Source organism: Jaculus jaculus, chromosome 1 (assembly GCF_020740685.1).
Source record: "Jaculus jaculus isolate mJacJac1 chromosome 1, mJacJac1.mat.Y.cur, whole genome shotgun sequence".
Classification (NCBI taxonomy): Eukaryota; Metazoa; Chordata; class Mammalia; order Rodentia; family Dipodidae; genus Jaculus; species Jaculus jaculus.
Window position 1 is genome coordinate 209,479,605 of NC_059102.1, and position 13,331 is coordinate 209,492,935.

At 37.7% G+C, this 13,331-nt stretch overlaps 1 protein-coding gene across 11 annotated transcripts in view; it reads left to right on the plus strand.

Annotated features, from left to right (window-relative positions):
* Positions 1 to 13,331, plus strand: part of Pcm1 (pericentriolar material 1) — a 130,425-nt gene that overhangs the window by 39,675 nt on the left and 77,419 nt on the right. For all 11 annotated transcript variants that reach the window (XM_045141604.1, XM_045141606.1, XM_045141607.1 and 8 more), the window contains 2 exons: positions 8,226 to 8,335; positions 12,026 to 12,242. In XM_045141604.1, the coding sequence (XP_044997539.1) occupies positions 8,226 to 8,335; positions 12,026 to 12,242 (327 nt within the window). The remainder of the gene's footprint in view (positions 1 to 8,225; positions 8,336 to 12,025; positions 12,243 to 13,331) is intronic.

Consider the following 13,331-nt stretch of genomic DNA (forward strand, 5'->3'; position numbering starts at 1 on the left):
GGAAACTCCTCCGTCCCTTCTTCTCAGCACTGTGTTGCCTTTTGGGTCATCCCAGTGGTCATTTACATCTGAAAAGAGAAGCTTCTCTAACCAGAAGTTAGAGTAGCATTAATATGTGAGTGTGAACATTAAGTGTAGTACTTTCAGGGCAATTTGGTGAGAGTAATATATGCATTTATCCAGACAAGAGCAGGCTTTATACCTCTAAGGCTCATGACCTCCCCTGCCATAGGCTTTTGAGTAGGTTTTCAGTAACCAGGCACATGGATTCCCTCCCATAGAGTGGGCCTTCAGTCCAATTAGAGAGCAGTTTCCCCCAGAGCAGACATGCCACTATTGCATTCGAGCAGACATTTGGCCTGGTCTTGCCAAACTTGAGGTTTCCAGTATCTAGTGTTTTCACCGCTAATAACTTCTGTCTCCCATAAGACTGTATGCAGTGCAGCTTTTTCCAGCTTCCAGTTGGCTGGGCTACAGGGTAAAGGTTTTCTGCTCAGCACCACCTTGATTTCTCAGTGACTTCCACTCAGGCATGTGAGGTCTTCAGCAATAGGGTCTTACCATCTCTTTCTCATGGGAAACCCAAGGGCCTTAGCAATAGCCTATAATGTTTTGGAGCCAGCAGGGACCTCCCTGGCCAACAACTCACTGGAAGGTACCCCATCCTGGCACTGCAAATTTTCTAGTAACAGTCTATGGTCTCTGGATGTGCCATTATTCAATCAAGTAGATTTTCATATGTCTTATTCAGAATATCTTGAATTTTGATTGGCCCTCCCCCCACACCTTTCTTTTATACAGTGTCTTCCCTGACCTTGCTTAGCCCTTTCCCATCCTGTAATCTGTTCTTCTGCTTACATATATGCAATACCATCCCCTTAAGACCTTCCCTTGCCTCCTTTCCTTATAGCCTTTTCTAGGTTATAGGCCTCTGCTATTCCAGATCTCACACACAAGTCTATATATTTGTAGCTAGGATCCATATATGAGAGAGAACATGTGACATTTGGCTTTCTGGGCCTGGGTTACCTCACTTAATATAATCCTTTCCAGATCCATCCATTTCCCTGCAAGTTTCATAATTTCATTTTTCTTTACCACTGAATAGAATTCAATTGTGTAGATGTACCATATCTTTATATCAATTCATCTGTGGAGGGTCATCTAGGCTGGTTCCAATTCCTAGCTATTGTGAATAGAGCAATAATAAACATGGTTGTGCAAGTATCTCTAAGGTAGTGAGAAGAATCAATTGGATATATGCCTAGGAATGCTATAGCTTACTCATATGGCAAATTTATTTTTAGCTGTCTCAAGAACCTCCACAATGACTGTACCAGATTGCATCCCCGCCAACAGTTATTGTCATTTGTTTTCTTGATGGTAGCCATTCTAAAGGGAGAGAGATGGAATCTCAAGGTAGTTTTAATTTGCATTTCCCTGATGGCTAAGGATGTAGAACACTTTTTTAGATATTTATATACCATCTGTATTTCTTCTGATGAGAACACTGTATTTAGTTCCATAGCCTATTTTTTTTTTATTGGTTTGTTTGATTTCTTATTGTTGTGTTTTTTTGAGTTTTTAATTTATTCTGGATATTAATCCTCTGTCAGATGTGTAGCTGACAAAGATTTTCTCCCATTCTGTAGGTTTTCTCTTTGCTCTATTCACAGTGTCCTTTGATATACAAAAGGTTTGTAATTTCATGAGATCCCAGTAGTTGATTAGTGGTTTTATTTTCTGAGCAATTGGGGTTATATTCAGAATGTCAATATGCCAATATGTTGAAGGTTTTCCCCTACCTTTTCCTCTAGCAGTTTCAAAATTTCAAGTCTGATGTTAAGGTCCTTGATCCACTTGGATTTGATTCTTATGCATGGAGAAAGACAAGGATTTATTTCATCCTTCTACATATAGATATCCAGTTTTCCCAGCACCACTTGTTGAAGAGGCTATCTTTTCTCCAATGAATATGTTTGGCATTTTTGTCAAAAATCAGGTGGCTGTAGCTGCCAGCATTAATGTCTGGGTCTATTCCATTGATCTACACGTCTGTCTTTGTGCCGGTACCATGCTGTTTTTTGTTTGTTTTTATTTTTTTATTTGAGAGCAACAGACAGAAAGAGGCAGATAGAGAGAGAGAATGGGCACACCAGAGCCTTCGGCCCCTGCAAATGAACTCCAGATGTGTGTGCCCCTTGTCCATCTGGCTAATGTTGGTCCTGGGGAATTGAGCCTCGAACCGGGGTCCTTAGGCTTCACAGGCAAGCACTTAACCGCTAAGCCATCTCTCTAGCCCACCGTGCTGTTTTTGTTACTATGGTTTTGTAATATAGCTTAAAATTGGGTATGATGATACCACCAGCCTTATTTTTGTTGCTCAAAATCATTTTGGCTATTGAGGTTTTTTGTGCTTCCAAATAAATTTTAGGATTTTTTTTTTCTGTTTCTGTAAAGAATGCCGTTGGAATTTTAATGAGGATTGCATTAAATGTGCAGTTTGATTTTGGTAAACTGCCTGGATTAACATCTGGGTCCTCTATTTTGTTCCATTGATCTATATGTCTGTCTTTGGGCCAGTGCCATGTTGTTTTTGTTGCCATGGCTTTGTAATATAGCTTAAAGTTGGGTCTGGTCATACCACTAGCCTTATTTTTGTTGCTGAAAATTGTTTTGGCTATTAGAGGTTGTTTGTGCTTCCAAATGAATTTTAGGATTTTTTTCTATTCCTGTGAAGAATGCCATTGGAATTTTAATGGCAATTGCATTGAATGTATGGATTGATTTTGGTAAGATTGACATTTTCACAATATTGATTCTTCCAATACAGGAACATGGATTGTCTTTCCATTTCCTTGTGTCTTCTGCAATTTCTCGCTTGATTGTTTTAAAGTTCTCATTGTAGAGATCCTTCACTTCCTTAGTTAAGTTTATTCCAAGTTACTTTATTTTTTTGAGACAATTGTGAATGGGAGCGATTTCCCGATTTCATTCTCCGCATGTTTGTTAGTACATAGGAAAGCTACTGATTTCTGTGTGTTTGTTTTGTATCCTGCTACATTGCTAAAAGTGTTTATCAGCTCTTAACAGTTTGCTGGTAGAGTTTTTAGGGTCTTTTATGTATAGGATCATAACATCTGCAAATAGTGATAATTTGATCTCTTCCTTTCCAACTTGTATCACTTTTATGTGTGTCTCTTGCCTAATTGCTATAGCTAAGACTTCCCATACTATATTAAATAAAAGTGGAGACAGTGGACATCCTTGTTTTGTTCCTGAATTTAGTGGAAAAGCTTCGAGGTTTTCACCATTTAGTTTTATGTTGGCTATAAGTTTGTCATAAATAGCTTTTATTATGTTGAGATATGTTCCTTCTATTCCCAGTTTCTGTAATACTTTTACCATGAAAGGATGTTGGATTTTGTCGAATGCCTTTTCTGCGTCTATTGAGATGTTCATGTGATTTTTGTCCTTCAGACCATTTATATGATGTATTATGTTTATTGATTTCTATATTTTAAACCATCCCTGGGATAAAGCCACCTTGGTCGGGGTGAATAATTGTTTTAATATATTCTTGTATTCTCTTTGCCAATATTTTGTTCAGAATTTTTGCAGCTATGCTCATGAGGGAGATTGGTCTGTAATTTGCTTTTTTTGTTGTCTTTGTCTGTTTTGGGTATCAGGGTGATGCTGGCTTCATAGAAGGAGATCAGTAGAATTTCTTCCTTTTCTATTTTATGAAACAGTTTGAGAAGCATTGGTGTTAGTTCTTCCATGAAGGTCTGGTAAAATTTACCAGTGAATACATCTGGGGCCTGGACTTTTTTAGTTGGGAGACTTTTTTTTTTTTTTTAATTTTTATTAACATTTTTCATGATTATAAAATATATCCCATGGTAATTCCCTCCCTCCCCACCCCCACACTTTCCCGTTTGAAATTCCATTGGGAGACTTTTTATAACTGCTTGGATCTCTGTATTTGTCATAGGTCTATTTAAATGGTTTATCTTATCTTGATTTAATTTTGGTAGGTTATATGAATCAAGGAAATCATTTCTTTCAGATTTTCAAACTTAGAGGCATATATATTCTTTTTTTTAATATTTTTTGTTCATTTTTTATTTATTTATTTGAGAGCAACAGACACAGAGAGAAAGACAGATAGAGGGAAAGAGAGAGAATGGGCGCGCCAGGGCTTCCAGCCACTGCAAACGAACTCCAGATGCGTGCGCCCCCTTGTGCATCTGGCTAACGTGGGACCTGGGGAACCGAGCCTCGAACCGGGGTCCATAGGCTTCATAGGCAAGCGCTTAACCGCTAAGCCATCTCTCCAGCCCGCATATATATTCTTAAAGTATGTCCTAATAATTGTCTAAATTTCTTTGGTATGTGTTTTAATGGTGCCTGTTTCATCTTTAATTTTATTAATTTTGGTCTCTTCTCTTGTCAAATTTGCTAAGGGTTTATCAATCTCGTTTATCCTTTCAAAGAACCAGCTCTTTGTTTCATTGAATCTTTAGATTTTTTTTGTTTGTTTCTGCTTCATTAGTTTCGGCCCTAATTTTTATGATTTCTTCTCATCTAGTTATTTTTGGCTTGCCTTGTTCTTCTTTTTCCAGGGCCTGAAGGTGAAGCATTAAATTGTTTATTTGTGAACTCTCTTAATTTCTTAATGTAGGCACTTAGAGCTCTAAATTTCCCTCTTAGGAATGCCTTCATTGTGTCCCAAAGGTTTTGGTATGTTGTATTATCATAATCATTTGATCCTATAAATTTATTGATTTCCTTTTTGATTTCTTCATTGACCCATTGATGCTTCAATAGTATACTGTTTAGTCTCCATGAATTTCTGTATGCTCTGTAGCTTTTCTTGTTACTGATGTGTAGTTTAATCCCATTGTGGTCAGATAGAATACAAGGGATTATTTCAGGTTTTCCATGTTTGTGGAGATTTGCTTTGTGTCCTAATAGATGGCCTATGTTAGAGAATGTTCCGTGTGCTGCTGAGAAAAATGTATATTCTGCAATATTTGGATGGAATGTTCTGTAGGTATCTGTTAGGTTCATTTATTCCATGACATCATTTAATTCAGATGTCTTTCTGGTTTTTTTTGTTGTTGTTGTTGTTGTTTTTGTTTTGGTTTGGTTTTTGCTGGGATGACCTGTCAATTTTGATGAGAGTGGGGTATCGAAGACTCCCACTACAATTGTGTTTGATCTTATCTGTGACCTTAAGTCTAACAGTATGTGTTTGATGAAACTGGGAGCCCCCATATTAGGTGCATATATGTTTAGGATTGTAATGTCCTCCTGCTGGAGTGTTCCTTTAATCAGTATAAAATGACTTTCTTTATCTTTCCTCAGTAATGTTGGTTTGAAGTCTATCCTGTCAGATATTAGGATAGCAACCCCTGCTTGTTTCCTAGTCCCATTTGCTTGAAATACCATTTTCCATCCTTTCACCCTAAGGCGGTGTCTATCTTTTATTGAGAGATGAGTTTCCTGGAGGCAACAAATGGCAGAATCCTGCCTTTTAATCCACTTTGCAAGCTTGTGTCTTTTGGATGGTACATTGAGGCCATTGATACTAAGAGTTATTATTGAAAGGTATGCATTTATTCTCGCCATTCTTCTTATTTTGCATTGTTTTCTGATTTGCTTTTACTCGTTTTTTTAAAACTGTCATTTGGGTGTGGTTTAATTTTTTCCTTTTTCCTCCTGTGTGTGTTTTGCTTTCTCTTTAGCATTAATAATTCCTTCAAGTATTTTCTGTAGAGCTGATTTAGTTGTCATATAAATTCCTTTAGCCTGTTTTAACAAAGACTTAATACTAGTTTGGTTAAGTACTAGCCTTTTAGGTATTTTTCCACAGGGCTAGGGAGATAGCTCAGCAATTAAAAGGCAAATTTACTTACAAGGCCTGCTGGCCCAGGTTAAGTTCCCCAGCCATACTCATAAACCAAAGAGAAGAGCGACCCAAGCACCTGGCTGGCATTCCAGTTGCAACAATAAGAGACTCTGGTGCACGTGCACGCACACACATACTCACAAATAATTTTTTTTGTAATATTTGGGCTGGAGAGAGAGCTTAGCAGTTAAGGTGTTTGCCTGCAAATGCAAAGAACCTCAGTTCAATTCCCCAGAACCCACGTAAGCCAAATGCACAATGTGCCGTGTGTGTCTGGAGTTCATTTGTACTAGCTGGAGGCCCTGGCGCACCCATTCATATTCATTCATTTTCTCTCTCTCTCTCTCAAATAAATAAATAAAATTTACTTAAAAATATCTTAAGGGCTGGAGGGATGGCTTAGCAATTAAGGTATTTGCCTGCAAAGCTAAAGGACCAAGGTTCGATTCCCCAGGATCCATGTTAGCCAGATGCACAAGGGGTGCACGTGTCTGGAGTTTTGTTTCCAGTGGCTGGAGGACCTGGCACACCCATTCTCTCTCCTTCTTTCTCTGTCAAATAAATAAATAATAAATAAAAATATTTTAAGTAATATGCCAGTTTGAGCTGTCATAAAGACCTTCCCATAAAATGGTATATTATTCTTGAATATTTACATTTGTATCATCTCATTTGATCAAAACAGATTTGTGGGTTCGTACCCAATGCTTTTTTTCTTTCTTCTGTGTTATAGTGAAGGAACTTAAGCATAGTTTGCCTGACTTGCCTAGGCTTATAAAGACTTGTAGCAGAATTTAATCTCTTGAATTTCAACTTACTAGTAGTTTTTGCCTTTCTAAAAAAAAAAAAAATTTAAGGTATACAAACAATCTCTCTTGGTAAGATAGATTGTCATGTGTCAGGGCATGGCAGTAGGATACACAAAAGTTTGAATTTGAACTTCTTTTATAACTTGCTCAAAATAAGAATGTAGCCTTTAATTCCAGCACTCTGGAGACAGGTTGGAGGGTCACCGTGAGTTCAAGGCCACCCTGAGACTACATAGAGAATTCCAGGTCAGCCTGAGCTAAAGTTCGAGACCCTACCTCAAAAAAACAAAAACAAAAACAAAAAAAAAAGAAGCCGGGCATGGTGGTGCACACCTTAAATCTCAGCACTCGGGAGACAGAGGTAGGAGAATCGCCGTGAGTTCTGAGACTACAGAGTGAATTCCAGGACAGCATGAGCTAGAGTGAGACCTTACCTCAAAAAACAAAAAATAAAAAACAAACAGAAAAAAAAAAGAATATGAGCTTAGTGCTTTTAAAACAGTTTTGCTCATATATTAATGAAATTTTGCAGAGGAATAATGATGACAAGCCAAAATTACAGTTTCTAATCTTCTTTTCTGCATAGAGCTTAGACTAGATACATAAGTTTCTGTCAGTCTTCAAATCTAATTATTTTAGGAGAAACTGGTGGTATTTCCCTTTGAAAACTAGGATCAATTTGTAGCTAGTCACTTCTTTGAGCTAGAAAATTAAAGAGTTAAGGTGAGGATAAAGTTGGGGTGGTTGGGTTGTAAAACAGCAATAAGTTTGTCATCAGAAAACTTCTTTATAAATGTGAAGGTGGGCCTGTTTTTAATTGAAGAAATAAAATCCATGGTCTTTTAATAAGCAACTGTTACAGTCAATTATGTGTTCAATACAAAAGTAGTAAGCTCTGGCCAATTGATTTGGCCTACGTTAGCTGATAGTTGTGGGCTTTTTTTTTTTTTTTTTTTTTTTTTGGTCTTTTGATGTAGGGTTTCACTCTAGTCCAGCTGACCAGGAGTTCACTATGTAGTGCTGGGATTAAAGGTGTGTGCCACCACACTGAGTTCTGATAGTTGTTTTTTCCCTGGCAGAGCTGAGTAATCACCGGAAAAGTTATGTTTCTTAGAAATCCTAGGTAATTTGCCACCTTTACCTTCCCCTGCAATATAGTATTAATTGAGATCTTTCAGAATTAGCTGTGCTTTCTCAGTGTACCACTTTACCTTTCATTCAATATACACAGATATACTGATAGACCTTCTCTACCCTTGAGCCATTGAGACACTTTTATTGTCTATTGAGAGAAAAAAAAAATTTTTAAGGAGCCATTTTTCTGGAGTTTAGCAGTTGTCTCTTTATTTTTACATCAGCTAGAAGCTTCTAATAAAATGATTGGTTGGCAGATATGTAAGAGGAGTTGATGTTTCAAGTTATGTTAGGCTAAGCTTTTTGTTCCTGAGAACTTATGTTTAATTTCTTAGAAATTTGTTTATAGTCATGAATTTTCTTTCCAGTTGTTACAGAAACCACAGGAAGCTTATCTGGAGTCAGTATCACATCTGAACTAAATGAAGAATTGAATGACTTAATTCAGCATTTTCATAATCAGCTTCATGATTCTCAGGTAACTTAATTAGTTTATATGATTGAATTTACAGTTGCATTGGTTAGAACAGTGGTTCTCAGACAGCAAATATCCCCTGGCTTGATTGGTAAAAAATTGACACCTGGAGAGTAACTCAACCTCTGAAATTATGATTCATAGAATTTGGGTTGTTTTCACATGCTTCCATTACTGCTATTCTAGGGATTGTCCTTTGAGAAACGATAAATTGAAGGAAAATCTACTTTGAATGTATTGAGTAGTCAAATTTTGTTGCATGCTATTAGATAATGCGTGCTTTTTTCCTCTAAAAGACTAGATGGCTATAATTTTAAAGGTTATTAAAATCCTAAGACTTAAGTTAATTTTAAGTCTTTGTGGAGTCTCAGTCTAGCTCAAGCTGACCTGGAATTCACTATGTAGTCTCAGGGTAGCCTCGACCTCACTGCCTCCCAAGTGGTGGGATTAAAGGTGTGCGCCACCACGCCTGTCTTTAAGTCTGTTTTCTTATAATACTTTACTTACTAAAAGTTTTTAAATTTTTGGTTTTGGCGCTGGAGAAATGGCTCAGTGGTTAAGGCACTTGCTTGCAGAGCCTGGCAGCCTGCATTTGATTCCCCAGTACCCATGTAAAGCCAAGTACACAAAGTACCGCATGTGTCTGGAGTTAGTTTGCAACAGCAAGAGGCCCTGGTATGCCCATTCTGTCTGTCTCTCTCTCTCTCTCTTCCTCTTTGTCCTTGCAAATAAGTTATTTTTTATTTTGTATTTTTTTAAATTTTTATTATCATTTTCCATGAGTATAAAAAATAATCCCATGGTAATTCTCTCCCTCCCCCCCCCCCACTTTCCCCTTTGAAATTCCATTCTCCATCATATTACCTTGAAACAGGGTTTTAGGATTATAGTCCAAGCTGACCTTTCTGCATCTTCCTATCTCAACCTCTTGTTTCCTAAGCATTGCATGCACCACCATGCTGAGACAGAACAATTTTAAGTTTAATGTGAAAGTTAGTAAGTGTTACAATTTTAGGAGCTATGTAAATGGTGATATAATGAAAATTTTCAGTGTGTGGGATTTGAGTATAAAGAGTAAATCATTACCACTCTACTGGGAAAAGAAATATGATTGACAATGTAGTGACTCTCATGTTCTTTCTGACTATGTGAAAGTAAATGAATACGGCCCAAACTCCTTGGACAATTACTTAGCAAAATGTAGTAAGTTTTTGTACGGAGATCTATCTCTCAGCCTACCCTGAGGAATCTCAGGTGCTCACAGGAGGTGAGCATAAAAATATTTGTGGCATATTTATGTTTCAATAGCAAACCACAGGAAACAAATGTCTATGTACAGTGAAATAAATTAAGAAGTTATGATATATACATGGAGTAAAAAATAAGTAGATAACCCCAATTCTAGATTGTGGTTTTCTCTGGAGAACGGTAATGAGATTAGGGTAGAGAAACTGAAGAACTTTAGGTATAAGTTCAATGTCATATTCCTCTCATAAAATGTAAAAAGAATGAATGTGAGAAAGTATTTTTAAAAAACTATTAAGCTTGTGCTGGAAAGCCTAAAGACCCTGGTTTGAGGCTCGATTCTCCAGGACCCATATTAGCCAGATGCACAAGGGGGCGCATGCATCTGGAGTTCATTTGCAGTGGGTAGAGGTCCTGGCACACCCATTCTCTATCTCTCTCTTTCTCTCTCTCTCCCTCCCTCCCCCACTTTCACTCTCTGTCTGTCACTTTCAAATAAATAAATTAAAATAAACAAAAAAATTTTTAAAAACTATTAAGGTCAATGATAGGTATTTAGTACATCATTCCCTGGCAAGCATCTACAATCTTTTGACATTGCACTTAAACATTGTCTTCTACTAAGTTCACACTTGAAAACAGCACAGTTGGTTCATTGAGTTCTTAAAAATTGTGAGAAAATGTAATCCCCAGTGCCCATGTGAAAAGTTGTGAGGGAAAAAAAAAAATCTCATGTTAAAAGTAAGTTTTTTAGCTGGGCATGGTAATGCACACCTTTAATCCCAGCACTAGGGAGGCAGAAGTAGGATCGCCGTGAGTTTGAGGCCACCCTGAGACTCCATAGTGAATTCCAGGTCAGCCTGGGCTAGAGCAAGACCCTACCTCGAAAAACCAAAAAAATAAATAAATAAAAGTAAGTTTTTGATTTTGTGTCAGGCTGCATTCATAACTATCCTTGGCTTCATGTGGTCCTGACATGCATTTGTAGGCTTGTGTATTCTTTTTTTTTAATTAGCATTTTCCATGATTATAAAAAAATATCCTATGTTAATTCCCTCCCTGAGCTTGTGTATTCTTGAAATGATCCTTATTTTTTTTTATTTTGCAACATTAGATGTTGTAGTAGCTTTGTATTGCTCAAACACCTGACCAAAAGCAGCTTGTAGGAGGAAAGGATTTATTTCAGGCTTACAAATTCCAGGGGAACATCAATGGCAGAGAAGCTGGCTCACATCCACAGATCCAAGCAGAGAGATACCACCAGTAGCTAGTAAACACCAAACATGAACCAACAGAGCCGTAACTGCTCTCCATACTTCTTAGAGCTAGACTCACATCTGCCCCAGTGACACACAGTCTGTAGCAGGGAACTGTCTGCTAGAGGCTCAAGTTACAAGCTGATTTTTTTTTCTTTTCACAATTTTTATTAACATTTTCCATGATTATAAAAAATATCCCATGGTAATACCCTCCCCCCCCCACACTTTTTTTTTCAATTAAATAGAAAGTTGCATGATACATCTTATGGTAGTACCATCATTTCCCTCCTCCCTACCCCTATTCTGTTGAGGGCCCTCCTCAGTGGGATTGCTGTTATTCCCCCTAGGTTTGTGGGTTAGGAGATGTGAGAGCATCAGTCTCATTGTAAGGCGGGGGGGGGGGGGGGGGGGGGGGGGGGGGGGGGGGGGCAGTACCTCCATATCCTTCCACTCTACAGCTCTTAACATTCTTTCCGCCCCTTCTTATGCAAAATTTCCTAAATTGTGGTGGGTGTGTTTTAACTCTACTTTAGTTTTGTGCTCTCCGCAGGTTCTGAATTTCTGCTTTTGTGCGTTTTGAGTATCCTCTATGTCTATCTCCATGACCATGGCACTGGTTGCCAGGCTCGCAAGCTAAATTTTAATAAAACACCTGAAGCCAGGCGTGGTGGTGCATGTCTTTAACCCCAGCACTTGGGAAGCAGAGGTAGTTCAAGGCCACCCTGTGACTACATAGTGAATTTCAGGTCAGCCTGGGCTAGAGAGAGACCCTTCCTGAAAAAATCAAAAAATAAAAATACCACCTGAGTCTGTGGGGCCATACATTCAGACAGACAATCACATTTAATCTACCACATTAGGATAGAAGTAGTAGAAATATGTGTTAGATTAGGAAATTAAGGCTCATGGTAATTGTTCTGAAAAGATAGCAAAAGAGAGAATGAGAGTTCTTAAATATATATTTTATATAGCATGGAATTGTGAGCACTTTAGATCTAGACAGTAACTTCCAGTGAATCTACTACCATTGTAGGTTTGCATTTCTAAATAAACCATATGAATTACAGTGGCAGGTAAAGAGTATCTCATTTAGGAGTAGAAATGGCAACTAATTACAGTGACAGTAAAACTTTCAATTACCTTGATCTTAAATTATCTTTTCCTTTCTTATTTCGTGTTTTTAAATAAGGCTTCAGCTGTTCCAGATAATAGAAGACAGGCAGAAAGTCTTTCATTAACTAGAGAGGTTTCTCAGAACAGAAATCCATCAGTTTCAGAGCACTTACCTGATGAGAAAGTCCAGCTCTTTAGCAAAATGAGAGTCCTACAGGAAAAGAAACAGAAAATGGACAAATTACTTGGAGAACTTCATAGCCTTCGAGATCAACATTTGAACAATTCCTCATGTAAGTAAATCTGACTCAGCAGTATTATGTAAATGACATGTGCATATGCTTGCAGATAGAGTTTTTAGTAAATGTTTGATTAGTTAATAAATACAGTTCCTTGAAAAAATTGTAACTTATGTGAGGAGAAAAGGCTTGAATGTGAAAAAATTTTAAGTACTAACCCAATATATGATAATAGCCAAACAAACAGCAAATTTATTTGAAAAGAGAAATGATAAAGTTGGACTTGAAAAAAATAGTAGGTTTTTAATTAGGACAAGGTAAAAAAGAGGTTAACTACTTTTGATACTTAGTCATAATACTGCATATTTGTTTTGGTGTATTCAGAAATTTGCCTAAGAGACTGGTAGCTCAATGGTAGAATGCTTTTCTAGCATACTTAAGGCATTAGATTTGATTCTCAGAACCACCAAAACATAAGCAAAGGAACCTATGATACAAACTCCAGAGTATTATAACAAACAAAAAGTAAAATAAAAATTTATCTTGGGCTGAAGAGAGAGCTCAGCAGTTAAAAGCACTTGCATGCAAAGTCTGCCAACCTGTGTTTGATTCCCCATTACTCAAGTAAAACCAGATGCACAGAGGGGTGCATACATCTGGCATGCCTGTACTCATCCTCTGTCTTTCTTTCTCTCTGCTCACAAGAAAATAATTTTTTAAAACTTTATCTCAGCTGGATGTGGTGGCGCACACCTTTTAATCCCAGCACTTGGGAGGCAGAGGTAGGAGGATCACCGTGAGTCCGAGGCCACCCTGAGACTACATAGAGAATTCCAGGTTAGCCTGGGCTAGAGTGAGACCCTACCTGGGAAAAAAAAAGATACACATATTAATGCCTATAAATAGCCATAATGTAAATATTGTTTAATGTCTATAAATTACCACTGAACTTCTGGTCATTAAAAATAAGGCCAAGCGTGTGTTGGTGCATGCCTTTAATCCCAGCACTCAGGAGGCAGAGGTAGGAGAATCATGGTGAGTTCAAAGCCACCCTGAGACTACATAGTGCATTCCTGGTCAGCCAGCAAGAATGAAACCCTACCTTGAAATAACCAACAATAAATAAATAAATAAATGAGGGCT